A 17341-nucleotide genomic window follows, 5' to 3' on the forward strand; every position below is an offset into this window, starting at 1 on the left:
AAGCTTGAGAACTATGCTCTCGAAAACTAGTATATTCCAGATAGATGACTTGCACTGGTAGGAAGATAACGGTGAGGAAATGCAGTTTTATTAGATATGAAACAGGTGTGCAGTTAAATATGGACAATTATATAAATAGAAGTCGTTCACAGCAAACACTGCATTCATCAGGTGTTCAGATCTACCCCAGACCTACTCATTTATTGGATCTTTTGTTGTCATATGAAGAAGTTTACTCCCACTGCTTTCATTATACAAGGGAGGAGGAGGCATATGAAATAGAAAAACACTATAATCCTCTAGTCTTAATCAGACTATCTGAGTCTTTGAATATATGTAGAATGATATTGAAATATTCAAAACGGTTCAGTAGCTACTTCCCTGAATTATCCACTTAAGTTAGCTTACTTGCTTGCAAATTCCAAATTCCATGTTTTTCAAATACAATACCCAGAGTGGACAGAAGAAATTACTAAAAATGGGTAATAGTTACTAATTTTCATATCAAACTGTATCTCCTGATTCAGAATGGATCTGTAAATCTGTACTTAGAGCTACTTGTCTCTGATAGCTCTGTCAAAAAGTGTAGTTCAGGCAGAAATACTGTTTTAATTCAGGTTAGCCAAAGTCTTTATAGGTACTTGCTGTCTATTGGATTGTGACATAGTTATATTATATACATAAATTCTTAGTGGTATTAGGCAAAAAGATATATAGCCAACTTAGACCTACTTATAACACTATGATAAAAAACAACAAAAATGGAAGACATGCATAGTACATACTTTTACTTATTAGAGTCTTCTAATCTTTAATACTTGTACATTTCTGATAGATGTTTTCTTTCTACAACAGCTGACATCATATGTAATCACTTTAAAGGAATAAGACTTCTATCTTCTGTGCAGTTGCTTCAATATCAGAATTGGTCACACACCAAGCAGGGAAAACTGGGAACCCTTCTTTTCTGGATTTGCATCTGAACCGATGAAGATAAATTAATGTCCAAATACTACCTGTTATGGTACAGGCATGTTTCTCAACTGAGGATCATATTGGCTTGCATATTTATAGTAGGATTTATCTACCTGCAACCACTGTGAATACAGTATTGACAGTTGGACTTGCACAGTGAATACAGTATTCACAGTTGGACTGCAGAAGTAGGTTAAAAGGCAGCACAAGCCTGTTCCAATTCCTGTGTCTCTGTGCATTTTATATACGTGGTATTGCTGTTTCAGTTTAATATATACATAGGCAAATACCCTTGTAGCCTTCAGTTTCTTTAGTTCCCCTAAAGAAACAGAGAGAACTTTCACAAAATAATTAAGCAGGTCTCTTCCAAGAAGGTAATGTGGCTGATAGTCCAGCTGAAGTGCCTCTACACCAATGCATGCAGCATGGGAACCAAGCAGGAGGAATTGGAAACCGTGGTGTAATTAGAAAACTATGACACAATTGCTACCACAGAAATGTATTTGAGAACTATAGTGCTTTTAGAAGAGATGGGTGGGGAAGGAGGGGTAGAAGTGTCAACCTCTGTGTTAAGAAATTGATAGATTTTGAAGAGCTGCCTCTGAGAAACAGCCATGAACAACTGAGTACATATGGGTTAGAATTAGGGACTGGACCAGTAAAGGACATCAGAGGTTGGGGCCTACTACAGGCCACCTGGTTTAAAGGAAGCTTTTTCTTGCTTGAGCCACCCTCCATCATATTCAGAAAGTTATGTCTATCCTGTGAAGTCCATGTTGACTGGTAAAGAGAAACACCACTCTCATTTTTAGGGAGAAAGGAAGATACAGGAAACAACATGCCAGTGAGCCTCACATATCTCCCTGAGAAGATCATGGAACAGATCCTCCTGGAAGTCATGTTAGAGCATATGCATGACAAGGAGGTGACTGGAGACAGCCAGCATGGCTTCACCAAAAGCAGATCATATATGGCAAATCTGATAGCCTTCTACAATGAACAAAGGAGAAGCAAATGATGTCATCTACCTGAACTTGTGGAAGGCCTTTGGTATGAACCCATACTACATCCTTATATCTAAGTTGGAGAGATGTAAATTTGAAAAGTGGACTCTTCAGAGGTTAACAAATTGGTTGGCTAGTTGTAGCCAGAGGGTTGCGGTCAATAGCTCTATATGCAGGCAGAAGCTGGTCATGAATGGTGCCCCCAGGGGTTCACCTTGGGACTGGTGCTCTTTAAGATATTTATCAACCTATACAGTGGGATCGAGTGCACCCTCAGCAAGTTTGCAGATGACCTGAAAGAGGGAAAAAACAGCATAAAAAGGAATTTGAAAAAGCTTGACAAGTGGACCCACATGAACCCAATGAGGCCAAGTGCCAGGTGTTATACTTGGGTTGGAGCAATCCCAGACATGACTGGGAGAGGAACTCACAGAGATCAGCCCTGCAGAGAAGGACTTGGGGGTTCTGGTGGATGAAATGCTCAACGTGAGACATCAGTATGTGCATGCAGGCCAGAAGACCAACTGTATCCTGGGTTGTATCAGAAGAGGGGTGGTCAGGAGGGCAAGGAAGTCCCCTCATGAGGTTCCATCTGGAATACTGCATCTAGGCCTTACGCCTCCAAAACAAGAAACATGTAGAGCTGTTGGAGTGGGTCCAGAAGAGGGCCACAAAAATGATCAGAGGGCTGGAGCACCTCTTCTACAAAGACAGGCTGAGGGAGTTGGGCTTGTTTGGCCTGGAGAAGAGAAGGCTCCGGGGAGATCTCACTGAAGCCTCTGAGTATTTAACGAGAGTTTAATAAAGAGGAGAGAGATCGACATTTAACGCAATCTGATAATGATAGGATAAGGAGGAATGGCTTTAAACTAAATGGAGATTTAGATTAGATGTTAGGAGGAAATTCTTTACTCAGAGAGTGGAGAGGCACTCCACTGGCACAGGCTGTCCAGAACAGTTGTGGATGCCCCATCCCTGGAGGCATTCAAGGCCTGGCTGCATGGGGCTCTGGGCAGCTTGATCTGCTGAGTGTGATCCCTGCCCACAGCAGGGGATTGGAACTGAATAGTCTTTAGCATCCCTTTCAACCCAAGCCATTCTATAATTATGTGAAAAACAGAAGGCCAAGAGTTCATCAGTTTCCATGGATATGCTTAAGGAAATACAAAGATACAGGAAAGTGCACTAGTTTTTTTTATTGCGAACTCCACTGCAAAGCTCTGAATCTCATGTTGCACAGTAGTCAAAAATTAGACAGTAACACCTGGTGATGGCATACTTAAGTAAATGTCACAGCTTTGTGCATAGGACAACGTAAGCTTTATTATTAGTGTGCACACAATGTAAGCCGCAATTGCATTTAAAATGTGATTTGTGAGAAAATATTGTTAATACTCAATTAGCTACTATTGGTGATTTTGTAAGTTAACAAGGACTATCTTAAAAAAGAAAAAATGATAGATATGGAATGTGGCATACTCAGTATGTGGTCAGCATCTGTCAATTTCTCCAGTTAGGCTACATTGACATCCTTCTCCTTTATTTCATTTCTTTGAGCAGAAACAGACTATGCATCTTCACAAGAATAGTGACATAGCACCCTGGCATATTGATTGAACAGAGCAAAGCATGGATGACAAGTGACTTTGCAAACTCATGGTGGGTGAGCACAAATCTTTAAAAATAAACACAGCTACAGAAATATTCTGGGCATAGCGCTCTCCTTCTTCCCTACTGTGTTATCTGAAACTTTAGGATCTCATGAATCTGCTAAGAATTAAATGTGTTAAATTGTGTTAATTAAAATTGGAGTTAATGAAAAGAACAAATAAACTGTAAGTAGCACAGACACTTTAGGAGGCACTGGTTAGCATGCTGCCAGGGTACCTGAGCTGGTTCCCTTGCTTCATCAAAACAAAGCTCAGTGCCACAGAAAAGAGGTGACCTTGCTTTTAAAGTCAATCTGGGTGCAGCAGAGTCCAGTCACATGGATGCTTTGTTCACAGCCAGGCTTGAGTTAGCTTCTTCTCTTGGACATGCAGAAGAAAGGTACGTTTACTGCAGTTCATTTTACTACTATAGAACCAATAATGGGATCTCTATGATGAGAAAGAGCAATGCAGACATTTTTGTACCATTACAAATCTGAGTAAAGAGTATATGGACAATGGAAGAGTTGCAGTCTGTCAGCACTAGTGATGGCTGTACACTGTGCCTATCATCATAAATATTAGCAGGCATGTTTCTGGATTTTGACTTATACAGGACATGAGCAATTAGTTGTCCTCTATGGACCATTGCAAGGCTCCTGCACTTTTCTCACATGCCATGTTGGAATAATGCACATTAGAGATTTGAAAGGGCCTTCTGCACCATTACAGCAAAAGTTATCCTTTCAAGCTGATTAAAATTAGGAGGTTGTTTATTTTTCCATCACTCTGCTAGGACCATGAAGAGTATAACAAAACTGTGTCTGAGGAGGACGGAAGGGGCAATATAACACTGAATCAGACTGTAGTGTACTAGAGATCGTCAACAGAGAGCAGAGCATTTCATAATCCACGCAATCCATGTAACAAGAAGAGATGTACACCCACTCAAGGAAGCTATTATATTCTCTTACAAAACACGAAAAACCTAACCCAAATTGTTATATAAAGAGATCACAATTAAAAGCATTAGCACAGTTTTGCCTCTGTTTGCATGAAGGTATCGTTCATGTATGAAATAGCAAAACGGACAAGCAAAAGTGAAAAATAGAGAAAGAAATTATATAAATCAAGAATGAAAGCAAAGTTTTGTTGTTGTTGTTGTTGTTGTTGTTTTTTAAAAAAAAGCTGTTCCTTCAAACTAAGGGAAAAGTTCTTGGATAAAACTGAACACCTGTCCAAAGCATACAGGTGTCTGAAAAATCAAGACATAAATATATATGTTTTGGGGAAGAAATTTACCTTTCAACAAACAATTCTTTTTTTATTTTTTTAAGTTCTTCTCCAACACCAAGCACCAAGTAGTAGCAATCACGATTGACTCTTCACACCTGCCTATCATGCAGTACAATTGTCAGAAAAATAAACAACTGTGATACATTCATAATATTTTTCACTGATACAGCATCCTTCATCTAAGATTCTCAGAGCTCTTTACAGCTGTAGAAAACCATTAGACTAATGATGGAAAAATGAAGGCATGGGAAATGATAGTATGGACAAGAGTGTGTTCCTGTTAAATATCACTGGTGAAAAATGCAATACCTGGATGTTGTTATTGTATTATATTGAAGATCTTTTTTTTATCCTCTGATGCTTGGGGAACAACTAGTGTTGCAACAAACAATCTGCGTAAAGCCAGGACCATACTAGTCTGAAAAATGGTACATCTCAGTGCAGAAAACTGCAGATCTAAGAAGCAGCAGCTCCAGAGGCAGCATTCTCTACTGTGTTTGTAGAAACTCAGGATTCAAAAGTATAATTGCAGGTTTTTCAAATAAAGCTGTTTTCTACTATAAGCATGGACTTTTAGTCCACCAGTAGCACCTATGACTATTCTCTGAATAAAAGTTTTCATATTATAGCACTGATCTGGGTGGAAAAGCAAATGCCACCAATTAAAAGAAAAAGAAAAAAAATGTTAAAATGCTTTAGCCTGGCTTATTTTAAAACTTTTTAACACTTTGTTTGTTCTATTCCTGGTATTCCCCAACGGCTCCAGTCATTCAATAACCAATATATAAAATATATCAACTTACACTCAATTTGCAAACTGTAACTCACATACAGACAGCTCTGAATGAGGGCAAAAAATGCATAGGTAGATGCCTTTTTTTTTTTTTCCTCCAAAATGCAGAATCTTTCTATCTAGAATTTTTCTGTATGTAGTTCTGTTTTCTAATTTTTTTTCCCTAAAATTCTAGAGTTTTACATAACGTATTACAATATAGAATTGTTTGAATGCAGCTGAGCAAGTTCAATAATCGCTTGTTTTCATTTAACTGGAAAATCACATTGGTATCACTTTTAGTAGGCAGTTGTTTATTGCTTTAACAGTACTGTGAAAAAAACGATGTTGCTAATGTTTCCTCTTTGTTAGCATCAGTCCCTAATGTGCCCAATTCTCATTTGCTTACTAGCAAAAGATTTCACCTTTGTCAGCACTGCATGGCCCATACTATTGTGAAAAAGCAAACTGCAATCTATTCAGACTCTTGCAGAATCAGCAAAGCACTGGGCTAAGTTCTCCTGCTTGTGATTCTCAGTTATCCGGCACAGTCCCTTACTTTGGAACAGGGACTGTTTTCACTTATGCTAGCATGGGCTTTCTGCTGTTTAACCCTTCATTGCAGCTGTTCACCCAAAGGCAATTTCAGCCTTCAAAAGAATCAATAAAGACTGATTGTTTCCTTTTAGTCATTGCTGTACTGCTTCCAGCTTCGGGCTCCCCAGTATAAAAAAAGTGTTGACATACTGGAATGAGTCCATTGGAAGATGACCAAGACAACAAGCCAACTAAAGCACATGACAGTGACAGAAAGCTGTAAGAAACTGGTTTGCTGAACAAGCCAATATGGCAAGGTGTGGAGGAGAGAAGAATCTGGAACAGGAGGTCTTAATGTTGTCTTCAACCACCTCACAAGAATGTAAAGAGAAACCAGAGCCAAACTCTTCCTGAAGAGGTATAGAAAAGTGATAACAAAGATAAAGCTGCAACAGGGGAATTCTGATTAGATAGAAGGAAAGTATTTGTTTTTGTTTTGTGTATGTGTGTGTGTGAAAGCAACTAAACACTGGTACAAGTTGCCAAAAAACAAGAAAAGTTGTTGTTTCTCCATGCTTTGAGATGTTCGGAACGTGACTGGACAAAGCCTAGAGCAACCTCATTTAGGTCAGCTCTTCCTTGAGTGGGGAAAGGTTCCCTTTCAGAATACCTTTTTTTTTCTATAATTTTCTGATTCTAAATTCTTCTGATATAAAGAAATAACTGAGATTAACAAGAGTGAACTTCTTGTAGTCCATTTATGAACTGCCCTTGAAATGAGAAATCAAGTTACAGAAGAAAGGTGTCTTAACTTGGGTGAGAGATCAACAGAAAGATGTTAGTTCTTTCCAGTCTTTTCCAGACAGAAATAACAACTTATAGTCTTTTAAATACAAGATGAGAAGTTAAAGTACTTAAATGTGAAATAAACAAAGAAAATTATAAAAATTTACTGGCACCTACAAATGACACTGAAAAAGAAGAGGCCAACAGCCAAAAGGATATTTTTATACTGTGTTAATAAATTAGCTCAGACTGTCTGTTTATAGGTCAAACCTCCAAACATTATTCATCTGCTAATTTTGATGATAGTAGTTGTCAACTCCTTGTTTCAGTTTTCAGTCAGCCCCTTGCTTAGCAAAACTGAGCGCTAGATCATGTTTACTAAATAGTGTTCAAGTCAAAGGCAGTCCATTCTATGGGAAGATTAATTCCCACAGAAAGCTGCTTTCCTCACTATCAAAGACTGACACTCACGTTACTATATTTGTTTCAAAGGTCCTGCCATGAGCAAGTGCCAAAGAACTAGAGCTATATGTCTTCATTTGCTTTTAGTGCTATTTCAAGTACCACAACAAATACAGTCAACAGTTGCTGGTTTTCCCTAGCTGAAATCTTATTTGATATCTTGAAGGAAAAAAACAAACAAACAAAAAAACAAACAAACAAAAAAAACCAATTCCCTTTCATTTCTATCCCCTTTTCCTTCAGATACCTCACCTCACATATCAGCTAAGCAAAACCTGGCCTTATATTTATGTTTCAAACATTTACACAGAATTTGAAAAGGTTAGGAATAAATTTATGTGCAGTAGTGTCAGCAAACACTAAACTATTTCACTAGAGATTCATGTAGCTAAAGAGAGAATTCGGGGAGAGAGGAGTGCCTTGTCTTTCACATCCTGTATAATGGGATTTAAGATGTGTAGTCCAAAACCCAAAACTTTATTGACTAAGATGAACTTGAAGTAGTAAAACTACCTCTAAATTCAAAACTCAAGGGGAAGATATTATCTATTCTTCTCAGTGTCTATCAATGTTCAGCAAATAACATAAGCATGGAAAACTAATAAGCGGAAAACACATTGATTATCCAATTTTCATCTGTCATTCTTAGATCTCTTGTGTCAGTTTCATAACTTTATTCACTCTACTATTTTTTGTTAGCTTTATTATCTTCTCCTCAACAGAATGATCTCTTTATGATGATATTTTGTGTTACTGTTTGAGTATAGTTACTAAACTAGCAGCTGTTGCATATGAACTGTTTGCTATTACTGAAAGGGAATATGGAAACTCTGTCATCAAATATGGATTTTACAAAAAGTCTGCAAGAGGAACAGCATGAATGTAAGTTTCCTGGGGTTTTTGTGTTGTACTGTTTTTCATTTGGATAGTTAAATTCACTGTCTTGTCTCACTGCATTTATGGACTGCATATGCAATACATAATAACACCATTGTATAACTGAATACAGTTTATAACAATTAATTACAATGTACATGTTGAAACAGTTACATGTAAAACTACATTTATGTACAAAAGCATATGTGAAAATATACGAAGATACATCAAAATAAATGATATCATATTCAGTAAGTGAGATTCACTCTGGTCAGCAGAGCAGTATAAACTTATGAGACACTCCATTAGTTATGTACACCTTCAAAACAGGTTCTAACATGTAAGTGAAAGCAGAGATTAATTTCATCTCACTAGGAATAACTAGGCTAGAGGAAGCACAGTTTCTGGTTCATTGATCTAGCAGTCCTCCTACATCTTAATTCATTATCACTTCTTGTCTCCTCCAGTCATTCAAATGATGAGGCATTGCATCTCGTGGTTCTTCAGTTTAGAATGTAAAATATAGAATAAATAACAAGTTTTAAGTCCGTCAAAGCAGGCATTCATAGTGAACATACAAAGTTATGCTGACTGGGAAAATATCTGTTCTTGCTTGCAATACATTTGCATTATATCTCTATGAAATTACAAACTGAATTTATATCTAATATGTATTTACGTATATAGTATAACTTCTGGAGCATAACTTGCATGTTGCATTGAAACTTCTGCTGCTAAAACTAAAAATACTATTTTGAAGTATGGAACTTCACCAGTAAAGGCTTATATCCAAGAAGCCAAAATAAATTCTATGGCTAATAATTATGACTGTCTCAACAATGAACTAATGCTCCAGACAGTGAACTTAGTCCACCCAGAGCTTTGGCTAGTACAGTTAAATACAGTACAAAGAGGAGATCCATTCCACAAAGAAATTGATTCTGCTACTGCTTACGAGAAAGACAAAGTAAGCTGGTAGAAGTGTAAAATTCCTAGTTTAAACAATTGCTAATTTAAGGCTTCTAATCAAACCCAAATCTCACAAACTGTGTACATTTATCTGCATTTGTTTTCAAATATCTGTAATTTATATTGATTTCAGAAGAAAAATGTTTGTGTTTAAGAAATTCCTGTGCTAAATGTGCATTTCTCTCACTATTTTGCCAATTGAGATGTCTGAGAAACAAAATTAAGGTTGGAAAAGACCACTAAGAATATCTGCCTAGTCCAACCATGAGCCCATCACCATCATGCCCACTAAACCATGTCCCTCAGTGCAACATTTACCCTTTTCTTGAAAATCTCTAGGGACGGTGACTCCACCACCTTATTGGTAGACTGTTCCAATATCTCACCACCCTTTCTGTGAAAGAAATTTTTCCTAATATCCAACCTGAACCTTGCCTGATGCAACTTAAGGCCATTACGTCTCATTCTATTGCTATTTACTTGGGAAAACAGGCTGAACTTCACCTTACTTTAATGAAATTAGTAGAAGGAATGCAGACAAAATCATACATGCTCCAAAAATTCTCAATTTTTCAGTGAAATCAGTAAGTGCTCTAACTTAAAAAGGTATCTATTTTTATTTCCTTGTGAGTAATATTCTGGCTATTTCATGTAAATATTGTTTAATTCCTACCAAAAGTCTGCAGATCCCTGCATGTTTAACATTTCTACAACCAGAAATGCAATAAAAACACAGAAACATCACGAGCCGTATGACAATTCTCACTCCCTGACAAAAATACAAATGTTCTTTGGCCAGGGAGCACCCCTTCTTTGTTATTAACTATACCATAATTACTTTTTACATTGTCTAATAATGATAGGACAAGGGGAAATGGCTTTAAAGTAAGACAGGAGATTTAGGTTAGTTGTTAGGATGGAATTCTTTACTCAGAGGGCCATGAGGCACTGGCACAGGCTGCCCAGAGAAGCTGGGTGCCTCATCTCTGGAAACAAGGCCAGGTTGGACGGGGCCCTGGGCAGCCTGATCTGCTGGATGGCAAACCTGCCTATGGCTGGGGGTTGGAACTGGGTGGGCTTTGAAGTCCCTTTCAACCTAAGCCATTCTATGACTCTATGAATGTTTAAGCAATGTTAAGCTCAGCATGTTGCCAGACTGGACACAGTCAAAGCAGCTCCAGGGGTGTTCAGGACGATGCCTGGGGGTTAGGAAGAACAGCTGCCTATTTGGCAGACAGGCATGATTCACATAACAGGCCGTACACTCCCTATGCAAAACATGCGGTTTGAATAAGCAGATGCAACCACCAAGTGCCAGCCTATTAATTAATTATCACATACTCCCTTTTATGCCTAGCCACTCATGTTTTTCAGTATTATGATAATTATTCACAGTGTACTCAGCGCCCTGGGTGTTGTACGACAGATAGGTCTTTCCTCACAGAGAACACCCAAACGTGCAGTGCCTCGGGCAGCTCAGATACAGCCCGCAGCTGTGCAGTTCCGGGCACAGCGGAATGGAAGCATAGCGTTGCCCGCGTCGGGCTACCACGAGGCTCATCCCGCGGCCGGCCTAGTGCCCACGGGCGGCCCGGCGAGACAGCCAGCGGGGCCCGTCGCCATGACAACCACCGGGTCGCCAGAGGCGGGGCCTGCGGCGGGGAGAGGCCGCGGGAGCTTAGAGCACATGCGCGGCACCGCTTCTTCCCCTACCCCCTCCATCCCACTATCTCCGGGAACAGAGTGATGCTCCAGTCCGGCGCATGCGCAAAGCGCACTCGGAGGCAGCCAGCCGGCGGCGCATGCGCCCCGCGTCCCCCCTCCTCCTCGCCGCGTGGGTGTGCCGGCGGAGTGGGTAGGGGACCGCGGGGGGCTGAATGGAAACCGGAAGCGGAAGTTCCGCGCGCCAGTAAACCGCTTTTCTCTCCAGTTAGGCGGCTTCTCCCGGGTTGCCCTGCTCCCGCTGTGCCGGGCCCCAACCGTCCCAACCGTTGCCGACCCGCTGCCCCGCCCCGCCCGCCACGGGAGGGGCTCCTGCCCGCCGAGCCGCCGCCCTCGCTCCCTGGAGGCGCTGCCGGCCCCTCGTCACCTCGCCCGCCCGCCCGCCTGCCTCTCCGCTCGGCGGCCACGATGTCCGACAAGGAATTCATGTGGGCCCTCAAAAATGGGGACTTGGATGAGGTGAAGGACTACGTGTCCAAGGTTAGGAGGCCGGGGCCGGGCGAGGCGGCGCTGAGGAGGGAGGGATGTGCTGGGGGCCCTGGGGCCGGTGGAGGGCGGCTCGCTGGGCGAAGGGCGACCGGGAGCCGCCGCCCGTCTGGGTACGGGTGGTGCGGGAGCCGTGCGCTGTGCTGAAGCCGAGGCAGCGGGACGTGCTTCCCCTCCCCCCGGCGGCCCGCTGCTTCCTGGGCTTCCTCCTTCTCGCTCCGCCGCCCTGCTGCCCTCCGGCCCCGCCAGCCCGCTGCGTGTGACTGCCTGGCTCCGCAGCCCGCGTCCCGGTCCTGCCTTGCTGGTTTCGTGTGTATGCATGTGTGCGGCCTCGGTTTGGTTGCCCTCTCTGCGCCTCAGGGTTCATCCCTAATAGGGTGATGCTAAGCTACCAGGTGTGCTGAGTCTTAGTTCATTAACCTTCTGTCAAGTGTCTTGAGATCCAGTTAGAGCAAGTGCTATGGGAACAGTAGACATATATGTAATGGCTGAAAAAAAGATCTGCGGACACATTATTTGGAAGCTGGATTCTGTCTTTGTTTGCCTTCAGTTGTCAGTGAGTTTTGTGGGAAAAGTCCCTGTACAAAAAGGCAAAATAGTGCTTTGGAGGGCCCTTAGCGTGCAGGAAATACTGTCTAGAAGCTGTTACATCATAGCAGACATTCACAAAGCTCTTTGGTGTGCACGTAATTTAACTGTAATTATTTAGATCTCTGAAAAAGTTAATGACTGTCTTTGGCAACTTGATGCATGCTGACATACCTTCTGATGACTTAAGTTCTTCCTGCTTCGCTTGTCAAGTTTCGTCCAGAGTTACCCAAACTTGTAGCACTCTTGGCAGAAAGAATTGTGTACAACTACTTCCAGCTGCTTTAGTACAAAGTCCAGCAGCTTAGCTTGAATAGTCCTCTCTGACAATTTCAGCTAAGCTATTGGACTTTGCGTCAAAGTAGCTGTATGCTCACATGCTCTGCTGTGTCTACAAAGTCCTAGAGGTAATAACCAGGAACAATATTATTCCACTTCAACTATTTGTTAATAGTCTTGTATGTAACTGTGTCTGTGTAAACATTGACACTTCCTTGTTTTTCTCTCTTCTTTGATGGCCTCCACAGTGTTTCAGCCGGAGTCTTCTATTACTGCTACAGCTTTTACAGGAATTACATATATATCTACAGAAATCACTGCACAGAAGTGTTTAACATATCCCTGTGTATGTTATTGAGACAAAAAGTTTTCCAGTAGCCATCTTGAATCAGGTTATATCTACAAGACCACTGCAGTACTAGTTAAAAAGATAACTATTTTTAATATTCTCACCCCTCCTGAAAGGTAGGATATAGCTGGTATAGCAGATGGATTTCTTTCATTACTTTTCATTTTTTTTATTGCAAAGTCAAATCCTTAGTTTATTCTGCTACTGCCTGAGCCATCCTGGTGGATGCCATAGTGAAGAGGCTGAAGGACATCTTTGGCATGCTCACATGGGGTAGAAATCTTAAACAGTATCTCTCTTTTTAAGGTTACTTTACTATAATGAAAGAAGCCTACAATTCTTGAATGATCTTATGTTTTAGAATGGTTTCTAATGTAGAACATGAATAAACTTTGGGAATTTATTTGTGGTCTAATCTTGTTCATTCTTTCAACCCTACTTGCAAATAGGGCTTTTTTTTTTATCTTCAGCTGCTAAGCATTTTATTTGTGAGTAAAGAAAGAAGTAAAATGTTTTTTTTTTGAGTCTGTTATGTTTGCTTGACAGATGGGCTAGTAAACTTTTAGTCTGGTTTCCTGAGGAAACAAAGCTTATAAGAGCAAGCTTTGGCTGACCTTTTCCTTACTAATGGTTTGTTAATCTCTTTTGGTTAATTTCTGATAAGTTTTAGAGGAGCAAGGGTTTCCAAGTGTATTGGTGGGTTTTGTGAAACTAAATGAAGGAGAGGGAGGCAAAGTGTGCAAGGGTGAGCTTACATTTTACTGGACAACAGGAAATATGCATTGAGGAAGGGCAAGAAAACTCGAGAATCCTCTGACTGTAGGGAAATCCTCAGTTAGTATTTCACCTTCTCAGTTCCTAAATTAATGAATTATGTGAGGACAAATATGATTTGATATGTACAGTTCTCAGAAAAGTACTTTCTCCATTTTCCGCGTTCTATTTTGACTGCCTTATGTATGACTGTCTTAAGTATGATTTAATGTTCTGGAATTTTACTGAGTTACGAAGTTTTTACTGGTGGGAATTTCTTCTCCATGTAATGTGAAAAGCCATCTTGCATATCTTAGTTTTCATCATTCTGAAATTCTAACTTTCTTATCTAATTTTTGGGAATTTTTAATTTCCAAGTTCTCTCTTTTTTTTTTTCCTACAGTTCTTGTTCTAGTATTATTTCTCATTACTTGAATTGACACCACAGCTTGTGATCTTGTGGTTTTGTTGCCAATTACATCATAAAGTTCTTCATCTTTGATTTTGTGTAATGTGAGTGTTAGATCCTGAAATACTAACCAAATGACCTGAGTGTTTTAAAAATAAAAGTATGAATGGCTGTCATCAATAAGACTACAAGAGTTCAACCCTTGATAATGAATTTTTTTTTACTTGTGCTTTAAGCTATGGATAATATTGTCTTTGGAATCATTAACATCTTCTATTTCACCTAGAATTTGTTTAGAACATACAAATAAGATGGCTTAATGACTGTCAGACTTTGATTCAAACATCAGGTGAAATGTGATATATAATGTGAAAACCTTTCTTTTCAATGGCTGTGGTTTGTCCTCTTTACGTAGAGAAAGTTTCTGCCAATTTAGCAGATGAGTGAAGGGTACAGAGGCAGAAGGAAGTGTCTCAGTTTGTCTTACTTTTTTTCTGTGTAAAGAGATCTTGTATTCTTCTAAAGGTTCTGTCTTCAGAAACTGCATCTTCCTTAAAAACAGTAGTTCTGAGGGGTGGCAATGAAACAGGCAGCTGCCATGTAATATTGCTTTGTTGCTTTGCAAAGGAGTTTTTAGTGCTGCCAATCTGTGCTTTTGGAAGACACAGCTGGCTTCCACTTGATACAAATGTGAAAAACTGTTTGTATCATTTGAGTAATCTTGAAAGGCTTCTTTCTTTTCAGTAAGAAACATCTTATTAGTCTCTACATTTCTAAACTTGTAGCCTTGTAAATTCTTTGTGGTAAATGTTAATTTCTAGAGATATACTTCAATTAGTGTATTATGCTAGCTGTTAAGTATGGTGTCATCTATTTTTACTATGGCTAGATTAAAAAGTAGCTTTTACTGTTTGCTTTCTTTGATATCTTCCTTTTTAATATAGCCAGCATATGTTGCCTTCAGAGGTGTCTCTGCACGGTTGGATTTGAAGGAATTCTGCACTCTTCCCACATACATCCACTCAAATGTTTAAAATTCCACAAGAAAGCAGAAGCTTTCATAGGAACAGATGAATCAAATGTGCACTCAAATGTGTGAGGAGTACCCACGCAGATTAGAGAAATTTGCTTCCTTCAAGGGAGGAACTGGGGGGCTTAAAAAGTACTAGTTAGAAGAGCAGGCTATATTAAGCCCACAGAACTTCTTAACATGAGTGGCATTTGTGCTTTTCCCTTTCTTTATCCTCCTTTCCTCTGTGGAATGACAAGTTATATAACTGTTTAACACGACTTCTCTATCAATGTGCAAGTTTTCCAGTTAGCAGCTAAGTATAATTTCTTCTGTTCAATCTCTAGGGAACAAAGGTTTTGTCAAGATAAACCTGGATTTGTAAGAAAGGGGCTACAATAAATGTTTTCCTGGAGTAATTTAGTCTTCAGTGGCTTAACTGAGAATTCCTTACTTCATGAGCTGTTCTAATCCCGTACATTGTTGCTTCTTAATAGTAGCACTGCATACAGATGTATGTGTCATATCAGCTAACCTAATACTATAAGAAGATAGGGCAGTCTACCAAACCGAAAGTGCCATATTCTTAGTGCTCAGTGGACTGGAAAGTTGAAGTGATGGTAGGTCAGAAGTGCTATGTGTTTAGAAAAGCATATATGCTGTGCTTGCTTACTGGACGTTCCTCTTGGGCTAGGGAGAGTCTTCATGTTAACTTCCTGAAGAAAAGAAGAAAGAAGAAAAAAACCAAAAAGCTAGAAGGACCTTCAATAATTCGGGTGAAAAATGGAGCAATGTCCTTCATAAAACTGCGATGCTATATAAAGTCTTGCACTTTGGGATATAATGATATTTGAATGGATGTGACTTGAGAAATGAAGTTTGCTACTGCAAAACTAATTGGAGAGACTAAAGCAATAAGCATGATTTAGAAATAGGTTTTTGTGGAAGGGACAGCATGAGATCAGTGAGTGTTCAAGTCTCTTGTGGAAGGGCAAAAAAGAGACTTAAGATATGTCTTGGAGAGCAAAAAGGAATAAAAAGCTTTAACTTTGTTGAGAGTAGCTTCTGTTCTTTTGAGTGTCTATTGAGATAATTTCTTACTTCTAGAGCAACAAACTAAATGAAAGGCTATTGTATGCGGGTGGAATATATGAGTTGGAAGCTAAGCATGTTCTGAATACACTGAAATCTACCTTAGCTCAGCATGGTGAATGCTGTGTTATTTTGCCTGTATTGATACCTGGTTTGCCTCTCGTATAGAAGCAGTTATCTTACATTTAAGTGATGGGGTCTTGAAAGTCTGGTGGGTTACAGTGTGATGTAAAGGAACCAGGTAGTTTTGCAGGGACTCATCTGGACTAACACTGGAGCTGCTGTTCTGAGGGTATCCCTAGTGGAGCTGCTCAGGCACTTCTGTGTTCTGGTTCCCCAGTGCTCTGCTATTACTTGCACTACATGGGGTTTTTCTCTGTGTAGACTATTCTAGGCCTCCTGTTATTTTTCTTGTAGTTACTCAAGTGTGTTGGAATGTGGTTGCTTAAGATAGTGTAATTAAGCAGTAAAACTAACCTGAAAATTGATATTCAATTTGTTCTGTCAATTTGAGTGTGTTAATCTAAATATTTTTTCTGTGGAGCCATGCAGTTGCTTGCTACTGAAGGGCTGAAAGAGAGGCTGTTAACAAGTTAAATGTTCATTAGAGAGTTGTTCTTAAGTAAAGCACTGAGAATGTGCAAGAATATTTTTCTAAAGTACACAGCAGGTCTGGTGCAATGAGATGTATGGGGTCAATGAAAAACACCCCTTCAGTGTGGCTGATTAGTTTTCCCAGTGTGATCTGAAAGAGTCTAAAGACACATGAGCTCTTCTTTCCTATGTGTTATTGGTTTGTGTGTCAGTTCTTTTAGTAGGTTTAGAAGAATATCATGGAGTAACTAACCTACGTAGTGCAAAGAGAGCCTGTTTGCAGTTGTGTAGTGGCACTGGGTTGCAAACTGACTGTGATCGAACTAGTCAATTCTAAGTTGTCTAGTTCTTAACTGTTTAGGGGTACATGTTGACTTTCACTGTTTGTACGTAGTAAAGAGAGATGTGAAGAACTTACAGTGAGGTATGTGAAGCGTAACAGGGATTCATTTATTTTTTTTCTGAAGCTATATGTGCTGTCCCCACTGCATCTTATCAATTAAGATAACACTAAAAGGGAAAAGAAATAGGATAAATGTCAGGAAAGTCACCCTGACTTAACATAGAGTGGATCAGCCTGGGGAAAATAGTCTGTTAAATTGTAAACCTGACATTGTGGTGAAATTCATAGGTTGCTGACTGGATGGGCATCCCAGGATCCTTGGATCTGTCAATTTCCTGCCCAAATTAAAAAATTAAACCACCCCTTATTTATTTCTCTTTGGGCTATTGTT

The 17341-nt window shown here is 39.9% G+C and overlaps 1 protein-coding gene across 2 annotated transcripts in view; it reads left to right on the forward strand.

Moving 5' to 3' along the window:
• Nucleotides 1–11377: 11377 nt before the first annotated feature.
• Nucleotides 11378–17341, forward strand: part of MTPN (myotrophin) — a 37519-nt gene continuing 31555 nt past the window's right edge. The window contains exon 1 of one of the 2 annotated variants that reach the window (NM_204886.3): nucleotides 11378–11528. In NM_204886.3, coding sequence (NP_990217.2) covers nucleotides 11457–11528 — 72 coding nt within the window. In that variant the 5' untranslated portion in view covers nucleotides 11378–11456. Of the gene's footprint in view, nucleotides 11529–11718; nucleotides 11930–17341 lie in introns of those variants that run through there. The other variant, XM_046906629.1, reaches the window with a different exon arrangement.

Source organism: Gallus gallus, chromosome 1, assembly GCF_016699485.2.
Source record: "Gallus gallus isolate bGalGal1 chromosome 1, bGalGal1.mat.broiler.GRCg7b, whole genome shotgun sequence".
Taxonomy (NCBI): domain Eukaryota; kingdom Metazoa; phylum Chordata; class Aves; order Galliformes; family Phasianidae; genus Gallus; species Gallus gallus.